Source organism: Drosophila guanche, unplaced genomic scaffold (genome assembly GCF_900245975.1).
Source record: "Drosophila guanche unplaced genomic scaffold, DGUA_6, whole genome shotgun sequence".
Classification (NCBI taxonomy): Eukaryota; Metazoa; Arthropoda; class Insecta; order Diptera; family Drosophilidae; genus Drosophila; species Drosophila guanche.
The window spans coordinates 2,636,127-2,655,344 of NW_022995751.1; the positions used below are offsets into that span (position 1 = coordinate 2,636,127).

The 19,218-nt window shown below is 41.6% G+C and overlaps 4 protein-coding genes across 9 annotated transcripts; 2 read left to right on the top strand and 2 right to left on the bottom strand.

The window, feature by feature from the left end:
- Window positions 1-24: 24 nt before the first annotated feature.
- LOC117587312 (kelch-like protein diablo) lies at window positions 25-4,242 on the bottom strand. Of its 3 annotated transcripts, none has more exons than XM_034277939.1 (7): window positions 4,035-4,242; window positions 3,297-3,833; window positions 2,937-3,230; window positions 2,179-2,870; window positions 1,925-2,114; window positions 1,666-1,853; window positions 25-560 (listed from the first exon to the last, which is right to left on the bottom strand). In XM_034277939.1, coding segments are annotated over exons 2-7 (1,845 nt in total). In that variant the 5' UTR covers window positions 3,777-3,833; window positions 4,035-4,242; the 3' UTR covers window positions 25-559. The 3 variants fall into 3 exon arrangements, with proteins under 3 accessions (XP_034133830.1, XP_034133829.1, XP_034133828.1); XM_034277938.1 differs by having other exon boundaries at window positions 79-1,488; XM_034277937.1 differs by having other exon boundaries at window positions 79-1,853.
- Window positions 4,243-4,747: 505 nt separating this feature from the next.
- Window positions 4,748-19,217, top strand: LOC117587310 (mRNA-decapping enzyme 2). Of its 3 annotated transcripts, XM_034277933.1 has the most exons (6): window positions 4,748-5,661; window positions 6,464-7,272; window positions 7,338-7,556; window positions 7,616-8,362; window positions 16,593-16,683; window positions 19,196-19,217. In XM_034277933.1, coding segments are annotated over exons 1-6 (2,010 nt in total). In that variant the 5' UTR covers window positions 4,748-5,519; the 3' UTR covers window positions 19,198-19,217. The 3 variants fall into 3 exon arrangements, with proteins under 3 accessions (XP_034133824.1, XP_034133823.1, XP_034133822.1); XM_034277932.1 differs by lacking the exon at window positions 19,196-19,217 and having other exon boundaries at window positions 16,593-16,736; XM_034277931.1 differs by lacking the exons at window positions 16,593-16,683; window positions 19,196-19,217 and adding an exon at window positions 8,442-11,316 and having other exon boundaries at window positions 7,616-8,383.
- LOC117587316 (zinc finger protein 184) lies at window positions 11,448-13,009 on the bottom strand. The gene is made up of 2 exons (XM_034277947.1): window positions 12,803-13,009; window positions 11,448-12,733 (listed from the first exon to the last, which is right to left on the bottom strand). The coding sequence occupies exons 1-2, from the start codon at window positions 12,926-12,928 to the stop codon at window positions 11,717-11,719; spliced, it is 1,143 nt and encodes a 380-aa protein (XP_034133838.1). The 5' UTR covers window positions 12,929-13,009; the 3' UTR covers window positions 11,448-11,716.
- On the top strand, window positions 13,453-18,691 carry LOC117587319 (calcium channel flower). 2 transcript variants are annotated; one of them, XM_034277950.1, is made up of 5 exons: window positions 13,453-13,609; window positions 13,837-13,960; window positions 15,689-15,896; window positions 15,981-16,088; window positions 18,356-18,691. In XM_034277950.1, exons 1-5 carry the CDS (start codon window positions 13,607-13,609, stop codon window positions 18,507-18,509), a joined length of 597 nt encoding a protein of 198 aa, XP_034133841.1. In that variant the 5' UTR covers window positions 13,453-13,606; the 3' UTR covers window positions 18,510-18,691. The 2 variants fall into 2 exon arrangements, with proteins under 2 accessions (XP_034133841.1, XP_034133842.1); XM_034277951.1 differs by lacking the exon at window positions 18,356-18,691 and adding an exon at window positions 16,326-16,599.
- Window position 19,218: the final 1 nt, after the last annotated feature.

The following is a 19,218-nucleotide window of genomic DNA, read 5'->3' on the forward strand; positions in this document are numbered from 1 at the left end:
TTGATGAACTTTTGACATTTTGAACACTGTGCTAATCTTTGCGTTATATTTTTGTATTTGTATTCCATTTAATGTAACTATCAATCAATTTATATTGTTTAATCTTTGCTTGGTGTGTGTGTGTGTGGGTGTGAGAGTTTTTTGTTTATCTCATTCTTAATTCTAACATACAATTAAGGTTTCGTTTTCGTTTTGTAAATGCTATTCTTATTCGTCAATGTGGAAGCAAAGTTCCATACGATTTGCTCACGGCTTTCATCGTCTCAACAACAGGTATAAATTAATGACAAAGGTGCACAATAATTAAAAATACAACTAAATACAATACAATACAATGAGATGCAAAAGCGTACAATAAATAAATAAAGAACATTTGTTCAATTGAAATAACAAAATAGGAAAGGAGAGGATTTTCCTTTGCCAATGAATAATTCCAAGTTGGTTCGAGTTTCCATCACCCAGCAGATCCAGGTCAAACTTTGTTTAACAATAAAACGTTAAAACTCGATGTGTCGAGTGGTCAGCCAGGGGTTCGGGCTTCATCTTCATCGGCATTCAATCTACGATTAACAATATTAAAATTTGTAGGCTTAGAACTAGGCGTAGACTTTAAATTTAATTGTTAATTATTTAATTTAACTATTGAAATGTTTCTTGGGGGCTATCTTAAGACTTTTTTGTTCATTTGCAACTGTAATTGGTTTTTTTTTTGTTATCCCATTTGTATTTTTAAGCTTTTAAGCATTTTTTACTCTACTTGAAATCCTATCAAACGAAGAACTGTCTGTCCTATTGACAAGTAGCTGAAGAGAGGCCGGGCAGGGGGTTGGAAAATAATAATAAATAAGGTAGAGGCAGGGGGCGTTAAATAATTTGCTTAATACTTCAATTATTTTAATACCAATTTTGTTACTTGACTTTAGAGCTCATTTTTCCAATAAATAAATTAACTGAATTTAGTTTAGCATTTGATTTGATTTTTAGTTATTAGTTTTGTTTTTAACTTTGTTTCCGAAAAGAAGGCATGGGGCACGGCGTTAGCAATTTCCATGAAATTCCAACCAGCAACAATCTAATTATTACGATTTCGAGTTCGTCTATCAATTATAGCTGCTTACCATTAAACATATACATATATATATATATTCTACCATAGGTGTATTATTAGTTACAATGGGGAGTGTGGGGGCATGGGCATGGTTGGTGGAGGAGTTTCAGGGTTTAGTTGGTGGCTCTTATATAACTCTCTTAATACTAATCTGAGGATGGGGAAAGTTGAGGCTTAGGCTCTACCACATAAACAATTAACACATAGTACACTTCACAGACAAAACTGCTAAACAATGGATGGGGGAGGGAGATGGGTTTGTGGGGCATTCGAAATTTGGCTTCAATTGTTAGTAGAAATGCGGCGGCGGCAACGTTTGCGATGGCAACGTCAACGACGGCGGATGCTTCTCCCATCAGACAACAGAATCCTTGCGTATCCTTCATTTGTTAGCATGTGAGTAAGCAGGGGGATCGGGAGGGAGGAAAGAGAAGACAAAAGACAAACATACAAATGAATGACAGTGAAACGAGCAAAGTTACGATGTTAATTGGGATGGGGTATTATTAGTGTTATGCACTTGTTGCTGCTGTTGCTGCTTAAAACTGTTTTCGCACCACATATAATTCTCAGTCTGAGGTGCACGCATCACGCCCACGCCACCGCCCAGGCGGCGGTAGTTCATGCAGCCACAGAGACGCCATTGATTCGTCTCTGGATCGTACACCTCGATGGTCTTCAAATAGGCGGAGCCATCAAAGCCGCCCACAGCGTACAGTTGTCCATTCACCACGGCCAGACCAACCTGCAAGTAGTCAAAAAAGACAAAATGAAAGTTACATTTTGGCTGCAGGTGTTGGCATTCCCAACACTCACCCCGCTGCGTCGCGAGGTCATGGCCACAATGGGACTCCAGGTGTTGGTCAATGGATTATAGCGCTCAGCGGACGAGAGCTCCATGCAATCATCTCGCCCGCCCACGGCATAGATGTAATTGTTGAACACCGCACAGCCCAAGTGCTTGCGACGCGTCGACATTGGACTGACGGCCACCCATTTGTTTTGTCTGTACACAGAGGGAAATTTCACATTAATCGGGGAACAAGGCAGAAAGTTACTGCGGAACTCACCTAGGATCATAGCGCTCTACTGTATTCAATGGACACTGTCCATCCGAGCCTCCAATCGCATAGAGAAAGCCGCCAAGCACGGCCACCGCAACGCCTAGACGTCGTGTGGTCATTGGAGCCACCTTGGACCATTTGTTCTCCTTGGGATCGTAGCGTTCCACGTGATTGAGGCACTGGACACCATCCTGGCCACCCACAGCATACAGGAAGCCATCCAGCACGGCCACGCCCACACTGGTGCGGCATGAGGTGGTGGGTGCCACATCGCAGGACCATTGATTCGTCTGCGGATCGTAGCGCTCGATGCTGTTCAGGTAGCTCTGGCCATCGTGGCCACCCACAGCATAGAGCAGATCATTGAGAACGGCCACGCCCACGCCGCAGCGTCGCTTGCTCATGGGTGCAACCATTTTCCAGTCATTGGTCTGTGGATCGAAGCGCTCCACTGAGGCAATAGCATCGCCGGAGCACCAGCCACCCACGGCAAACAGAACTTCGCCGCGGCGTGTTGGCTTGCGGGGTCTGGTGCGTGGTCCCTGCATCAGTGGTCGCTCCTGCGGCAGCAGCAGATAGTTCTTGGCCTCATCCACCAGATCCCGGCAGGCCTCGTCGCTGCGCACCAGCAGATCGGAGCCCACAGTGCCGACCAGGAACTTTGGAGAGAGTAGAGGCAGACGGACGTGTTGGAGTACCTTTAGTGGAAGGCAGACAAAGAGGCATTAGGATGTGAGAGATACGAGCTTGAGCGCTACACTCACCTGTGCCAAGTGCTGTCGCCTCTCAGCCACATTGTACTTGAGCCAGGACATGACTGCATTGAAGACCTGCTCCTCGGAGCGTACGTTAAGCTCGTCGCTGCAGATAATGTCCACCAGTTGGCCGACGGGCAGCAGCAGGAACTCCTCGCTCTCCATCACCTCCTGGAAGTTGTGCTGTGTAAATTTGTCGGCAATGCGAAGCAGCTCACGGCAGGAGTGTGTATCGGCAAAGGCTCGTATGCCCAGGCAATTGGTTGGATCCAGTTGGCGCTTGAGGAACTCGCAGCAAATGTCCTAGCAAAAACAGAGAAAAAAACTCAATGAAGAGAACAGAATAAGCAAAGCAATCTCAGATCTGACCTGGATCTCGACCAGCTGTAGCAGGCAGGCGGCAGGCAGCAGTGTCTGCACGTTGGACTCCTCGACAATGATGTGGGCCGTGTAGCAAAAGTCGATGAGCAGCTCCATGGCATTCTCGTCGATGTCTCGTATGGTGACCTCTGTTTGGCGTGACTCCTCCAGCTCGCCCGTGAACATTGCACAGAAGTAGGAGCTGCAGGCGGACAGAATGACCCGATGGGCGAATATCTTGCGTCCGCCCACATTGAGCACAACGTCGCAAAGCTCGCGGTGGCGTCGCAGCATATTGAGCTCGGTCAGCGTAACCTTTGGATGCTTCTCGGATGTGTGGGAGAGACGGGCCGGGGATGGTGGACGGTCGACGCCCGTGGTGCCGGCCACACCAAGGCCTGTGTTACCTGCAGAGTTAGCATTTCCACTTGCATTTCCGGCTGCAGCTGGCCCACTTCCTCCGCCCGTGGAGCCCGGAAGGTCGCCCATTCTGTTCGCCGCTAAGCGCAGCGGGGCGGAAGCAACCCAACCCCACACGGCGTCTATCTGTGGATATGAAAATATGAGAAATGGCTTAAATTTGGGGCAATGTTCGTTTTTCCAGCGCCTTTTTCACCCAGCCTTGATGCCCCACCGCCCACACACACAGACATACAATGTAACACACAAACAAACACACGCACAGGAACAAACACTGGCACTGGCACTCATGTACACACACACATGGCGATGGCGATGTCCCAATACCTTTGCTTCTCTGTTCTCCACGGATACAAAGCACGTCCAGGGCCAGCTGCAGGCGGAAAATTTCGAAAATGCAATTTTGCTGCTTGCTTAAAGCGACCACATTTGTAAAGTTTTCGTTGCACAAAAGCGCTTATTTTTTTGCAAACAGAAAATTTATTTGGGGCTGGAAAAATCGAAACTACAGTAGCTATGTAATTCTCCGTATCGATTCCATATATCGAATGCGTTTATCCAATTACATCATATCGAGCATTTTATCGATAGTAGTGATGTGATAATGATATTTTAATATGAATTACTGGAAACAGTACCAACAATGCCCATGCTATTCCATATAATACTACAGTGACTATACCTACCGGTTGAAAAGCCACAAATTGTCAAAACGTAGCAAACCATTCCCACTCACGTAACGTTTTATGCTATTTTTGTTGGCTGACCTTTTTAGTTTTAAACTTATTTTGTAAATATTTCAACACAAGGAAGTCGTAAGAACTAGCCAATCTTGTGCAAAATTGATTGATAAATCGGATAAAATTATAGTTTTAGCGCGGAGACTCCTAACCAGGTACCAATATCAAATATAACACCGAAATTGAGGAAAATGATTTTAGATTTACGGTATATTTACAGTATATTTTGAAAATGTAAGGGCTCTATCGATATATATCTATATATATATATATATATATATATATACATATTACCGATAGTTCCGCCGTCACACTGATCCCTACGCGACGCTGACGGTTTTCCAAAAGTTGTAAAGAAAAACCTACAAAATAGTGCAAAATAGTTACCACATTAAGTGCAAATAAAAGCAAAACAGGTCGCGCATTGCACATAATAATCTTTGAATTGAATAAGGAAAACCAATGCGACACCACCAAACACCAAAGTAGAAAGTACGTGAAAAAACCAAAAGTGTGACTGTGTGCGTGCGAACGAGTTTTTTCATTCGCCTGAAGTGGAGCGGACTTTTATTTGTGGATGGCTCTCCACAATACAACAACAACAATAACAAATGCAGAAAATGTTGAGCGAACAAAAACAACAAAAAGAACAACACCAAACGATAGAACAATAGCGAAAGAATGTAAAAGAATCATTAGCAGGACACAAAAATTGCATTGGAAATTGAAATTCGTGCGACAAAAGCTGAAGACTGCAGAAATTTTCAAAACTTGGCAGCCATATTTACTACAAAAACAAATCTGTTGTAAAAGTACGTGACAAAAAATATTCAGGCACACAAACACACGCCACACATAAGCAGCGCACTCATATACACACCACACACACTAACATTTGCACACGTACAGCGTGTTTGAGAGAGAGACTGAGAGAAGAGGAGAAACGCAAATGTGAATTAACAAACAAACAAACAAATAAGAAATATTTTGCGCAAAAGACAGACCCCCAAATATTCAACAAAAGTGAATTACATAAACAAAACGCAGCGCATCAGTTTGATATCGAAATATTATGGAAATCGCACCATTGATTAGCAACGCTGCCGCTGCCGCTGCCGCCGTCGCTGCCGTCTCAGCCTCTACCTCGTCCACATACGCTTACCAGAGCGAGAGCCAAGCCAGCAGAAGCAGTAGCAGCAAAGAAAACGATAACGGTAAGATTGATAAGCGTAAATGTCCCCAAAAATAGATTCATAACAAAGTCATCAAGTCAACAAAATAAAGCAAACATTGTATAGATTATACAATTTCTGCACTTCCCCTCTGTCCCACTCCACTTGTCCTAACTCACACCATAACCCTCTATCTCTCTCTCTGGCTGCCAGTAGTTTTCCATGCATGTATGCAGCAGTGAATTCTATGTACTTGTATGTGTGCGCAGTGTGCAGCGCAGCGCAGTCGCCTGCAAGTTGCAACACTTTTAGAGGAGGAGGTCGCTGAACCGAGCTAGACAGTCATATTTCTTTTAATTCTTTTGGAGGCCAACGGAATGTAGCGACAACAACAATAGCAAAACAAATAGTAATAGTTTTAAAGTTGTTGCGCAATTTACGCTGGCGCAGATCATTGCCCGGGCGCTTAGTCAGCAGTTTTGCCAAGGTGCTCCTCCAAGTAGCCACATTTGCGACATAAGAGGTACACATATACGAGTGGTTAGACAGCATGGCAACAGACAATATAAAGGCCGTTGTAAGATGTTTGTTTAAACGATATTTGTCTACCCCTAGCAACAATTGCTGTAAATTATCGATGGTTAATACTTTTTTCAATCAGACTTTGGCCACAGATAATAAATTCAAGATCAAGTTTTCCCAAAACTTGAGAACAAGCTCAGTCTCAGTAAACGATCTAAACCATCTGCGATGACGTATTAAGAAACCCCCCGAGTGGAGGCTATCGTTTCGTCTGTGTTTGCCCTTTGCTTATCTTTAAATGTTTTGTTTTTTTTTCCTCAAGTCAACAATCCCGCGTTGCTCGCCTCCCTTACACTTCAGAAAGTGCTGAATATCAACAACAATAATAATAATAACAGCAACAACAACAATAGCAGCAGCAGCAGCAATAGTGGGGCAGGCATAAGGCTAAATGAACAACAAAGACGAAACCTCGCTATTCAAGCTGAGAATGATGTATTAAATCAATTGCTTAAAAATGGTGCTGTGTTCACCAAAACACAGCCCTCAGCCCCCATAACCATTGAGAAGAAAAGGCAGAACCAACAGCAGCAGCATCAGCAGCAGTCGCAGTATGCGCACCTGCAGCATCAGCAACAACAACAGCAGCTGCACCAGCAACAACAGCAGCAGCAGCAGCAACAGCAACAAAGCAGCGCGCAGAAGCAACGCCTAAATTCATCCATATCATCCACACATTCATCGACATCAACGAACTCCTCGTATGGCAGCTCCTCGTCCGAAGATGTACTTGTGGCCGGGACGAGCACAAGTAGCAGCAGCAGCAGGAGGACCCAGGGAACAGGAACAGGAAGCGGAAGCACAGCATCCGCAAAGGCGTCCAGCATTAAATTGCCAGAGAAATCGAAAATTCCGTCCGATATACTTGATGATCTGGCCAGTAAATTTATAATCAATGTACCGGACATGGAGCTAAACAATCTAATAAGAATTTGCTTTCAAATCGAGTTGGCCCATTGGTTCTATCTGGATTTCTTTTGTGCACCCGAACTCAATGAAGAAGGTGTGCCAATTCGGAAGCGCAAGCTGCCAGCGGTGGGCATCAAACAATTTGCCATGCAATTGTTTCAAGTGAGTGATGAATCCTCCTCCTAGTTAATCTCTCTAATATGAACTTTTTAATATTTTTGCCACAGCACATTCCCTTCCTGAACAAACATTTCGGCACTGTGGAACAGATACTGCAAGATTGGAAGAACTACAAGATGTCGGTGCCCACATATGGTGCCATTTTGGTGGCTGAGGATCACAATCATTGCTTGCTAGTGCAATCCTATTTCGCACGCAACTCTTGGGGCTTTCCCAAGGGGAAAATCAATGAGAACGAGGATCCGGCACATTGTGCAACAAGAGAGGTTTGCCTTCACCTGGCATAATTACTTTACTTTTTATTAATCTGCTCTGTTCCTTTTAGGTTTATGAGGAAACTGGTTTCGACATCACCGACATTATCGATGCCAATGATTATATTGAGGCTTTTATCAACTATCAATACACGCGGCTGTATGTCGTGCGGAATGTCCCCATGGAGACGCAGTTCGCTCCGCGCACACGCAACGAGATCAAATGCTGTGACTGGTTCCGTATTAATGAATTGCCGATCAACAAGAATGATGCCATATCGAAAGCCAAACTGGGCAAGAATGCCAATTCCTTCTTTATGATTATACCCTTTGTTAAGCGCTTGAAGAAGTGGGTGAGCGAGCGTCAGGCTGGCATCGGACCCCGTCGTCGCAAATGCTCTGGCCAGCAGAGTCCCAAAGCGTTCTCGCCAACTAATGTGAATGGGAATGGCGGAAGCAGCAGCAGCAGCTGCAAGAAGGATGCGGCTGCCTCGCAGCGTCAGCGACACAAGTCCATGGGGGACTTGGATGGTGTCAAGTTGAATAATCTCAATGGAAAACCGGTAGCTGGTTCTGGGCCAGTGGCTTGTGCATCGGCCACCAACACCACCACCACAGGCACCCTGAACATAATCAATAGCACCAAACGCAATAAACAAAATGCGGCTGCAGGCAGCAATCAAACAACGCCACTATCAACGGCAACACACACTACGGCAGCCGCAACTCCGGGAGGAGGAGGCAATGGAGCAGCGGCTATATCATCAAAGCGTCAATTGTTCCATAGCCAAAGTCAAAATGATGCACAGCAGCAACAGGCCTTTAATGGCAGTGAGAAGGTAAGTTCCACTAGCAATCCCTTTTACTTGCTACTGGCTAAACTTTCATTCATTACAGGTGATCAGCTCCTTTGATTTGATACGCAAGGAGAAGCAGCAGCAACTAAGGGCAGCCAAGTTGCAGAAGCAACACCAGACACAACAGCAACAACAACTGCTGCAAGGCTTGCGCCCTAAAATATTGCAAAGCGAGAAGCAAGGAAATCATCATCAGCAGCAGCAGCAGCAACAACAACAACCACAGCTGCTGGTCAAAAATAACTTGGGACATCAACAGCAACAGCCCACTACCGGCATGGATTTAATAGCCATGCTATCGGCTGCAGCGGCAGCTCAGCAAAAGACACCAAAAGCGGAACAGCCACGTCCACGGCCAGCATCCGTTTCGCTAAACTATGAGGGATCCCCAACAACAGGATCCCGATCACAACAGCAGCAGCAGCAGCACCACCACCAGCTGCAGCGCATGCCGTCGGGCACTAATTTGAGGGTACTACCGCGAGCCCAATCTCAGCAGCCATCGCAGCAGCTGCAACTTCAACAGCAGCAGAGTCAGGTAGGCGTGGGCACGCCTGCTCTAGGGCCGATGGAGTTTACGCCCAACTTTAATTCGTGGACGAATTTCACATTCTCCAAAAATTGGATAGCAAATGTGTTTTGCTAGACATTTTCACACAATTTTCTTCTATTCCTTCTATCAAAATTCTCATTGAATTTGCATTTTCAAGCAAAAGGCCAGATTAAAGGGAATATTTTTGGATGCTTTGTGAGAGAACAGAGAGAGAGACACCGACAGACCCTTGGGAGACCCTGCCAGTAAGAGGGAAAGAAGCATGCCAATTGCATTTAACAAGTACACTTGTACAGTTGTTATAACAAACAAACAAGCAAAAAACTAAACCTTAAAACGACGTACCAACCAACCACTCTTGTAGACAACTAATCATGTCTAGTCCTAGGCTTTGGAGACTATGTATTAGTGTTAACTTCAACAACTTTTATGATCTCTCACAGGAGAAATCAAACTTTTCCACTTAAATATATATAAATTCTATATAAATTATATAGGGAACAGCAGGCATAAAAAATGAAATGATTTTCATACCAAAAAAAAAAGAACTCGAGTCTTCCGCTCACACACACATATGTAACGCAGGGCGCTATTTTTCTATGGACAAGGACACAAAAGAGACCGACATTGAGATTGAAGTACAATACAATTACTAATTATGAATACTATTGTTAAGAGTCCTTAGAAAACAGCCAAACGTTTATTGTGTGCGTGAACCAAGCCCCTACTTCGTGCCGTGTGCGCCGTTTAAACGTATTTTTAGACAAAAACCAACAAAAACTAAACTTAACTAAAGCGTAGCTTTAATACGCCCAATAACACACATCCACACACACCCCCAATTGCTGTGCAAGTATTCGGAATTGAAGTCCTTTAACGACTCATCTGATTACGGGTTGGATACAATGTCGTGGGGCAAGTGAAAAGGGAAATAATTGGAATTTCTGGGCCGCTATACTTACTGCCCGCCCCTCCCCACCTAAGAGAAAGATGTGTAGAAAAGAATACAAATAATAACAATGTAAATATTTAAATTGTGATATCGTATTTCTTAGCACAATTGTGATCTTAACTAAACAAAACAAACGGCTAGCTACTACGTGCAACAACAAACTTTTATAAGCAAACGTGAGGACATTTTTAAACAAACAATCAAAATTGCTCCCCCCTGAAATCGGAGACAGACACAGACAGGCGCTTGAGTGACCCACAAATGAGTGGCAATTATGAGGCATATCTTCAGGCAAGGCGTAAGGAGAGCACCAATAAAATTGAAAAGAAACCCTGATGATGAATATGAATGACAAACATTTAACGAATTTAAATTAGTTTAAATTTGAATGATTACAAATGGTATAGTAGGCAGCACGGTTAAAGAAGTAATTGATGATTTGTAAAGCTGTGCATTTGACATAACGACAAATGCCAAGGATCAGAAGAGGATGTAGCTATATTTTTGTGAGCCAATAGTGCGTAAGTGATAGAAGAGGAGAAACATCAGATGCGAAACCCTTCGAGAAATGTGTTAAGCCTTTTGATAATAACGTATCCCGTAGACTTCGTTCAAGGTTTCTATCAAATCCAAGTTTCCTATAATTTGTAAGCATGTCTGCAGCATGTTCAACGGGGTTCGTTCTCTCTCTCCACCAAACATAGTCTCCAATGTGTGTGTAAAACTGTTGCCTATTAGTGTATATCTTTAGACTAAGCCACTAAGCAGGGTCTCCGTCTCCACGCGGTCGTAACTCGAAGGAACACGAAAAGCTAGCAAAATATTCCCTTAAGATGGCCTTTTGCTTATAATTCGCTTGATAATTCTGCAAACTTCGACCAAAAAACCTTTTGCATTTGTTTATAAATTTCTTAAATTTTGACTTTTAAAGCTTTTTGAAAAGCCATATTAATTTGTATTTTTTTATGCCTATATTTTGAATTTCAATTTTTTTTAAATTTATTTGTGAACAACCAACCCATACCAAATCCATGGCAATATGTAACCATCATGAATGGGAGTCTGGATAAACAAATGTTCATTAAACCGATTGGTATTGGACGACACCATCAAGTCGAAACAAAATCTACGACTCTACTCACTCTGAGCTGAAATTGTTATGCATTTCAGACCATGTTATCGGGCAAAGCTAACAAAACAAAATTAAATCAACTATCAACACGTCCAAAAACGAGAACTTAAGGTGCGTCCTAGACTCCAGCTCCAAATAGATTCTTGGCAGTCCTCGGTAAAGGAATTAACCGTGAAGGATAACCATCCCATGAGTTGAATACAAATCTATTCTGGTGCTAGAACTTCCTTATACGATCATACAATATCAAAACACACACAATTTGTAGAATTTCAACCAAAAAAACAAGAAAAGAAAAAACAAACTTAAATCTCCAATCAAGAACAATTGTAACGTAAAGATTATAATATTTTCCCTACTCCCTCCCACAAATCCGGCAATAAATTGATGTATCAAGTTTTAGTTATTGCTGTTTTATTGTTCTTTTTCCTCTTTTAATGAATGTAAAAGCTGACAACTGTCTAGCTTATCGACTGTAAAGGTACAGGCGGTGCTCGCCGACCGGGAGAACTAGTTCAATTTCGATTACAGATCATCGTCGGCATATCGATATAATAATTCATTTTTCTCTTCTTTTCCAACTAAATTAATGGATTATCCATCCATATAATGACGTAATAATATATGTACAAGATTAAGTATTGTACTCTTAGGAATAATGGTTAAATTTCAACATTTTCATTTTAATGTTAGCTGCTTTTCCAGGCATATGAATTTGCCCATATTATTGTCGTTGGGCGGTGAATATGAGAATCTGCGTTTCCGCTGTGCTGACGTCTCTATCGACACAAACTCACCCTGCTGAGAATTCCCTCCTTTCCTAAAATGTTGACAGTGAGTGCCAGGAATTTCGGTGCAACCGGGCTGTAGGCATGCCTGAATTCCGTGAATGGTCTTCATATGCTTGACATACTGATTCTCAATATAGTACGAATGCCCACACTCAGGCACACGACACATGTACAACGGTGGACGATATACCGGCATTTCGTGTGTTTTCATATGCAAGTCCAGTTCCCCCCTGGCTTTAAAGGTGCACGAACACTTGGAAAAGATGCAGTGGAACGGACGGGCCATGTGTGCAAAAGATGCGTGTCGTATGATCCCATGGTAGCCATCAAAGACTTTCTCACATTGCACACAACGGAAGTCAAATCCCTTTGAACGGCTCAAGATGACGCTGTGACGCTCGGCATGCTCGTGTTGTTTTAGCTTCGTCGTAGTGCTAAATGTTTTGTCGCACTTCCGACAAATGTATTTGGGACATGGGCGAAGCATTAAGCTATGTGTGCGTATGTGGGAAATGAGACTCAACTCAACGTGGCAACAGGTGCAGACAATCCTGGCAGCCTTTGTATTATCCTTATAAATTTTAGCCAATATAAGGCCATCGTGTCGTACCGCAATGGCAAAGTTTTCATGAGGCTTTATCACTGTGGCATCTTTTTCTGTATCGGTTGCTTCAAGCTCCTCCTCTGCACCACTACCAGAGGGAAAACACAGATTCTGTTCGGGCAATAATTCAATGTTTTCCCAGCCATCTATTTCCAGAGGGCTTTCCTCCTTAACCGTAACCGTTTCATTTAAGTCCGTCTTGGGTTGCGCGGCGTTCCAACGCCGGAATGTTGCGCTTATGCTGAGCACCTGATCCAAGCACGGCTGACAGAGGCACGACTTCTTCTCCAGAATGCATGGCTATGAAAGAATATCGGGAATGATACATGTGTATGCGTGTTTGTTCGGCATGGTGTTAGTGGTGCTTACATTAATGTTGTACCACACAATCAGCTTTTCGAGTAGCTCCTTTGAATCTTCGATCACTTCATTTTCGAGCTTAATGCCAACCGCGATTTGTTCCTGGCACAATTGGCACGGTCGTTGATCATCCATAGCTTTCTTTTTGTAAAATTACTTCCAGAAAAGAGTAAAATACGCAGCACAGAAATCGAGTCCGAGGAACAATTAATCGACGTCATCGAATAAATCATTATCGGTCATCATCGATGTCGCTATGTTCACTATCGATAATTTTGAAACATTATTTTCGTAAACATCGTTAGGGACAATGTTTAAAGTTCCTTTTCCGAAACAGTATACTTCATCTTTGTAATTGGTGTCCGCAAAGTAAGCGTGCTAACATAACGTGTTAGAAGCCACGTTTTCCGGTAAGAAGCCGTTTTAATCAAGCTCGTGTTTATCGTCTATCGTTGCCAACATAACTAGAGCAGGCATCGATTTCCGATTAGTCTGAAAGATAGCATCGACTTGTAGGTAATGCAGATGTTCAGCATCATCATTGCTAAACATGATTCTATTTAAAAAAACATTGTTTCATTTGCGCTTAGGACCTGACGCTCTACTTTTTCGTGCTGTATTCCGAAAACATCGATGGTTTGTAGCACGAAAAATCGATTTTATCCAAAATCGCGACACTTGATGCTATCGAGGCTCTGCCAGCTCTAACCAGAACGCAAAGTACAACAAATTCTGTCCCTCTGAGACGTGAAAAAGTGCATAAAATAAATACTTTTCCAACTAGTTTAAGTGTAATTTATAGCAAAACAAATCATGGTATGTAAACGATTCTGTCAGTTGAAAGAATTTAACTTTTTGCTGACGAAGTGAATATTCAGCCTCACTTGTGTTTCGTGCGAGTGTGTGTTTTTGTGTGTACGTGTATGTCGGTCCCGTGTGTGCGTGTTAAAGAAGCGGCCGCCGCGTCACAATACAAATTGTACTGCTTCGATTTTTTCCAATTATCTTAATTGCATTTTGTATTTTTTAAATATGCATCGCAGTCGATTGCGGAAAAAATCACGGGGCTGCTGGCGCGTCCAAATCAACAGGATCCAGCGGGCGGACCGGAGCAGCCTTGGTACCTCAAATATGGCAGTCGATTGCTGGGCATTGTGGCCGCCTTTTGTAAGTTTCATTTGAGGAAAACAGTTAATTCTACTTTAGTAACGACCAATTCATGTAAGATTATGTGCTCCATAAATGTTGGGCATCGATTTTTGTGTACCTTTTGTTGTTGCTGTTACGTTTCCTATCTGTGTGCCCCTCTGGGTGTGCGCCCGTGTGTGTGTATCGCCTCCCACAATACGCACGCTCTGACATTGATAAAGGAAGAAAGAAAGCAACAATAACAACAGCACGGCAGCATAACAGTGAAAAGAAGAAGAAGACGAGGCAGTAGTAGGAAACGTAACAAAAGGATACAGAAATTGTATAGTATGTGTATGCATAAGTATGTGAGTGGGATGTGGGTGTGCTAGAGTGAGAAAGAGACAAACGGGGCCAAAGGAGCTTTTTCTGTGTCAAGTTTGGCGCTTTAATTCGTAACTGTTCGCTTCCTTTTCAATTGTATTTCCAATATTGAACATATGCCATAGAGAATGCAATTTTTTGTTGCCCATTAAGCAGTAATTTTGCATGCTTTTTTATTATCAAGCACTACTGTGCAGTGCAGTGCAGCGCGGAAGCGGGTGCGGGTGCGGGAGAGGCAGCTGCTCCTCTCTTCCGTATTCTCGCTCTCTGCTTTCACTTGATTACGCCTGATTGCTTTTTTTCTTTGTTACGCGCTATGCTTTAACCTCTCCCTCTCTGCAATGACATTGAACTTTTCTTTTTTACTCAATGATTTCTTCAGCCTCTGCAGTGGGATTTCGGGATTTGGGATACCTTATCGGGTCTGAAGAAACCAGCCACACTCAACAAATTGGAAGGAGAAAAATATTATGTAGATTCATTCATGCGGCTTCTGCACTCATAAACCAGTTTGGCTTTTGGTTATATTTGATTGTAAATTAAAACCAAAAGTCTATAATTAATAAATGTTTTGTATGCCGGTTTATACATCGACTCCGTTGAGTCTGTTTTGACGAGCTTTATGAACCGCAGTAACCTCAAAGCTGAGATCGGATTTCGCTTCAAAGTAAAACGAAACTGGGGAAAAAGAGAGAACAAGGGAGAAGAGGAACACTAGGAGGAGACTAAAGATCATGAAATTCTAGTACTTGTAGAACAATTTTGTGGAGATAAGCTGAAGAAGCCCAAGGAAATGCTGACTACACTCTCCCCTACGCTCAAAAAAAATATCTTTCGCAATATTTTTCCAGTCATTTATCACGTAAAGAGCAAAACTGTTTATTTGTGTCTTGTTTACTTAGTTTTTTATCAGTAAGACCAGCTGATAAAATGCTCGTATTTAAATGGAATTTGGTTTAGCTCTCATTTCAAGAACTAGAACTAGCTTAGAGCACTAAAATGGGAACATTTTACTCCGTACTCTCTCGTACGACTCTCAAGTGTCTGCTACTGACAACACGACCCACTATATTTTCATTAAATTGTCACGCTTCTGTGGCTGTTGTGGTCTATTGTTGTTATACTTTTATTATAAATAAAAGCGAACAATTGGCACACGCGTGAGTCAGCGATGATGATTAGATTTCGTTTCCTAATGGCTTTCGTTTTGTGAAGCGATTCGGTAAGATAATGAGGGAATATTTTTAGTGGGCGTTCGAGATTGAAATGTGGTGCATATCTGCTCATAAATTTGTGGAAGAGTTAGGGAACGCCTTTCAATTATTTGTATCTATTTTTTATTTTATTTGCTAGCTGTTGTGTTAAAATTCACTTTTCTTTTAGTTGCCATACTCTTTGGGCTCTGGAATGTGCTCTCAATTATCACACTCAGTGTCTCCTGCCTGGTGGCTGGCATTATCCAGATGATAGCCGGCTTTATAGTCATGGTCCTGGAGGCGCCCTGCTGCTTTGTGTGCATCGAGCAGGTGAACGGCATTGCGGACAAGGTTGATGCCAAGCCCATGTACTTCCGGGCCGGTCTGTACTGCGCGTGAGTATTTAAATGAACCAAAATAATTTAACAAAAAAATCTCGTACATATCTAACTGGAATGCATTTGTATTTCCATATATAGCTTGGCGGTGCCGCCAATCTTCATGTGCTTCGGACTGGCCAGCTTATTCGGCAGTGGGCTGATCTTTGCAACCGGCGCCGTGTACGCCATGATGGCGTTAGGCAAGAAGTGAGTACTTAGCATCTAGAGGGGGGATCTGCCATATTTGTTTAGCCTCTAAGTTAGAGCGGGAACTTAGTTAGAACTTGGCCAAGTGCATTTTTTGCTAATCGAAACCAATGTTTTCTCTATATTCCTTCAATGTGCTTACCACTGTGATAATGCTTACATTTAAAACAAAACTAAAAAAAAACAAAAAACAAACCAAAAACCAATAAAATTACGATACACGATAACGCTATGTAGAGCTTCGCGCGAGGATATGGCTGCTGCCGCCACATCGCCCACACAGATGGCCGGCGGTCAGGCGGGAGGCCAAATGCAAATGGGCGGCGATCAGCATATCACACTCATGGAAGATCCCGATGTCTGGCGTCCCACATAAATGCCTAATTGCGAAATTAGCAACTGCCAAAACCACAAGACACACACACACACACAGCCACAGATCAACACACATTCCACTCCACTCCAAATCCAATCCAGTAGAAACGCCAACAGAAATTGATTGAGCAGCAGCAGGGCGTTATAGGGCATCTGGGAATATATAGAATACAGAAGAACACCCCACCAAAAATACAAAAGAAATGTAACGAAATGAAATTCTCTCATATGTAATTGAAATTGTTGTTGAAAACAAAAGTTTGTTAAACATAACCAAAGTGTTTTTTGGGGCAAATGCATTTTCGTCATTGCGGCCCCGATTGTCTTTGTCCCTTTTGTGCATGTAATTCGTGTTTCCATTTTTTAAATGTCTTTCTTCGAACGGTTGGTGTTGTTAAAAACTACAGTTAAATATATTATATAGTGCATAGAGAAAATACTGAAGAGACACATTGATAATCGTACATACAAGCAAACAAGCATATGTCGAAGCTGCAGCTCAGCATATATTTTTAGTGAGAAATTGAAAGCTATATTGAAAGCAAGCAGCCCGAAAGCAAACAATAATACAAAACTTATTTAAACAGAAACCACAAGCTTCCACACTCACTCTACACACACACACTCAGCTTAGTAAACACACAAGTAAACAAATATATAAATGATACTATACAAAGTGAGAATCAAGAAAGAACAAACTATAGAGCAATATGTACAAGTCGGATGAAGTATTAACTCGGATATGCGCTGGCTTGAATGTAAACCATAAAATAAAATAAATTAATACAACAAATGTTACAGTTATTTGAGAATTGAGTTTGCTCACAAGATAGTCCACGAATTGAAATTGAAATTGAACATAATCAAGCATTAGACATAAAAAAATATACAAATATACAATATATTATATATACCATATACACACAAGTACCGTGTTTGTGTTCTTTAAATGTTGTGAACTTATTTTGCATTCATAATTTTTAATTAATTTATTCATTTTTCAAGTCTGACAGAGAGAGATGTTTTTGTTGTACCATTCCTTTGAAAAAGTGCATTCCAAAATGTATACATTAACTTAATTTTAGTTTTTAGTTCTTAAAACATAAAAATCATTTAAAAAAATACTCGCCATAACTTGTTAATAATTGAGCAGAGATATCTCACCTGAACTAAGCATAAAAGTTGAATAAATTTGTTAAATCGATGAAGGGCAACACTAAAAATAAAATTTGCTATGTAAACAAATTTTTTTTTTTGCGCCCGAATCAAGTACATGCCACATCAAAAACTGTCCAAGAACAGTTCCAAGAGCAGTTACAACATCGACTGGGTCTACCGCAACTGCAACATCGATAGCCCAACAACAGCAAACAACTCGCTAAACACTTTGCTGCCTCCAAGAAAACACAAAAGGCAAATAATTTTGTATAAGCTTTTATGAATGTAATCAATATACAGTGCGTTTCACAGACACTGACACAATTGCAAGTAAAACCCATTAAAACTGTGATATTATCCATAAATCTAGCAACTGTCTGGATGTCCTGAAACGCACTTTATGTTATTTTTAGAAAGTAGAATTTAAAAAACCTTTTTAATGTAGCTCAGTATTATTTTATGTAAATTTTGAGTTGTAATTGAATTAGTTGTACAGTACATTCCTGTAGCACCCGAAATTTTGATGTATTGAAAAATTATATTGATATCTTTTGATGTTTTGAAAAATTATATCGAATCTTTTGGTTTCTCTATGTAGGCACAAAGCACACACCACACACATATCCCTAGTTGAGCACATAAATACTATTTAATTTCTCTATTTATAATTTTAGTATTGATCGCATTTATTTAAACAATTATTAAACCCCTTTTCTCTGCTTTCTCGCAAACAGAGCGTCGGCCGAGGACATGCGGGCAGCTGCACAACAAACTGGTTATGGAGTCAATGGCACAGCCGCATCGACCACCAACGATAGGGCGGGGATTGTGAACAATGCCCAGCCCTTCTCCTTCACCGGTGCCGTTGGTACGGACAGCAATGTGTGATTGTACAAGCGGACGGGAGAGCGGATTTGCGGGGAGCTGGAGGTGTGCCGTGAGAAAACAAGACTCAAAACGCGCAACATTTGAGGGGCAAAACTACTACTACAAAAAAAAGAGAACATCAACAGGCAATTTACATAATCAAGTGCAATTTCCAATTAATCGATGACTAACACACGTCCAAAAGCAGAAGAATACATTACACGTTAATCAGATCAATTTTAGCTCTGATCTCTCCATTCTAGAGCAATTCAAGATGTATAACAGATCAGATGTGAAGAAACAATTTTGTATTAAATGTATGAATGTATTTCTCGTATATTTCAGTGTCCTATCTACATATTTATTGTGTTGCCTGTCTCCCATCATTCCAAAATTATTGTTTTCAACTTAGTAGAAATTGCAGAAGTAAATTATTGAGCGACATCATCACCAGCGAGGTGAGGTGGTAGGCGTGGCGTGGCAAGAGAGAGAACCGTGTAAAATTTATGTTTAGTCATAGTTTAAATATATACCTTAAAATATATTTAAATGCATAATACTAAAATGTTTAAATTAATGCAAAATCAAACTATAAATACTGTATGTGCGAACCATATTAAAATTGAATTATACATACTTTAAATTATGTTAAATAAAATAAATTATACAAACCAGAGCAGAGACTGTTTATTATTTGTGGAAACCAAGAAAGGAAATTCTGATATGTAGA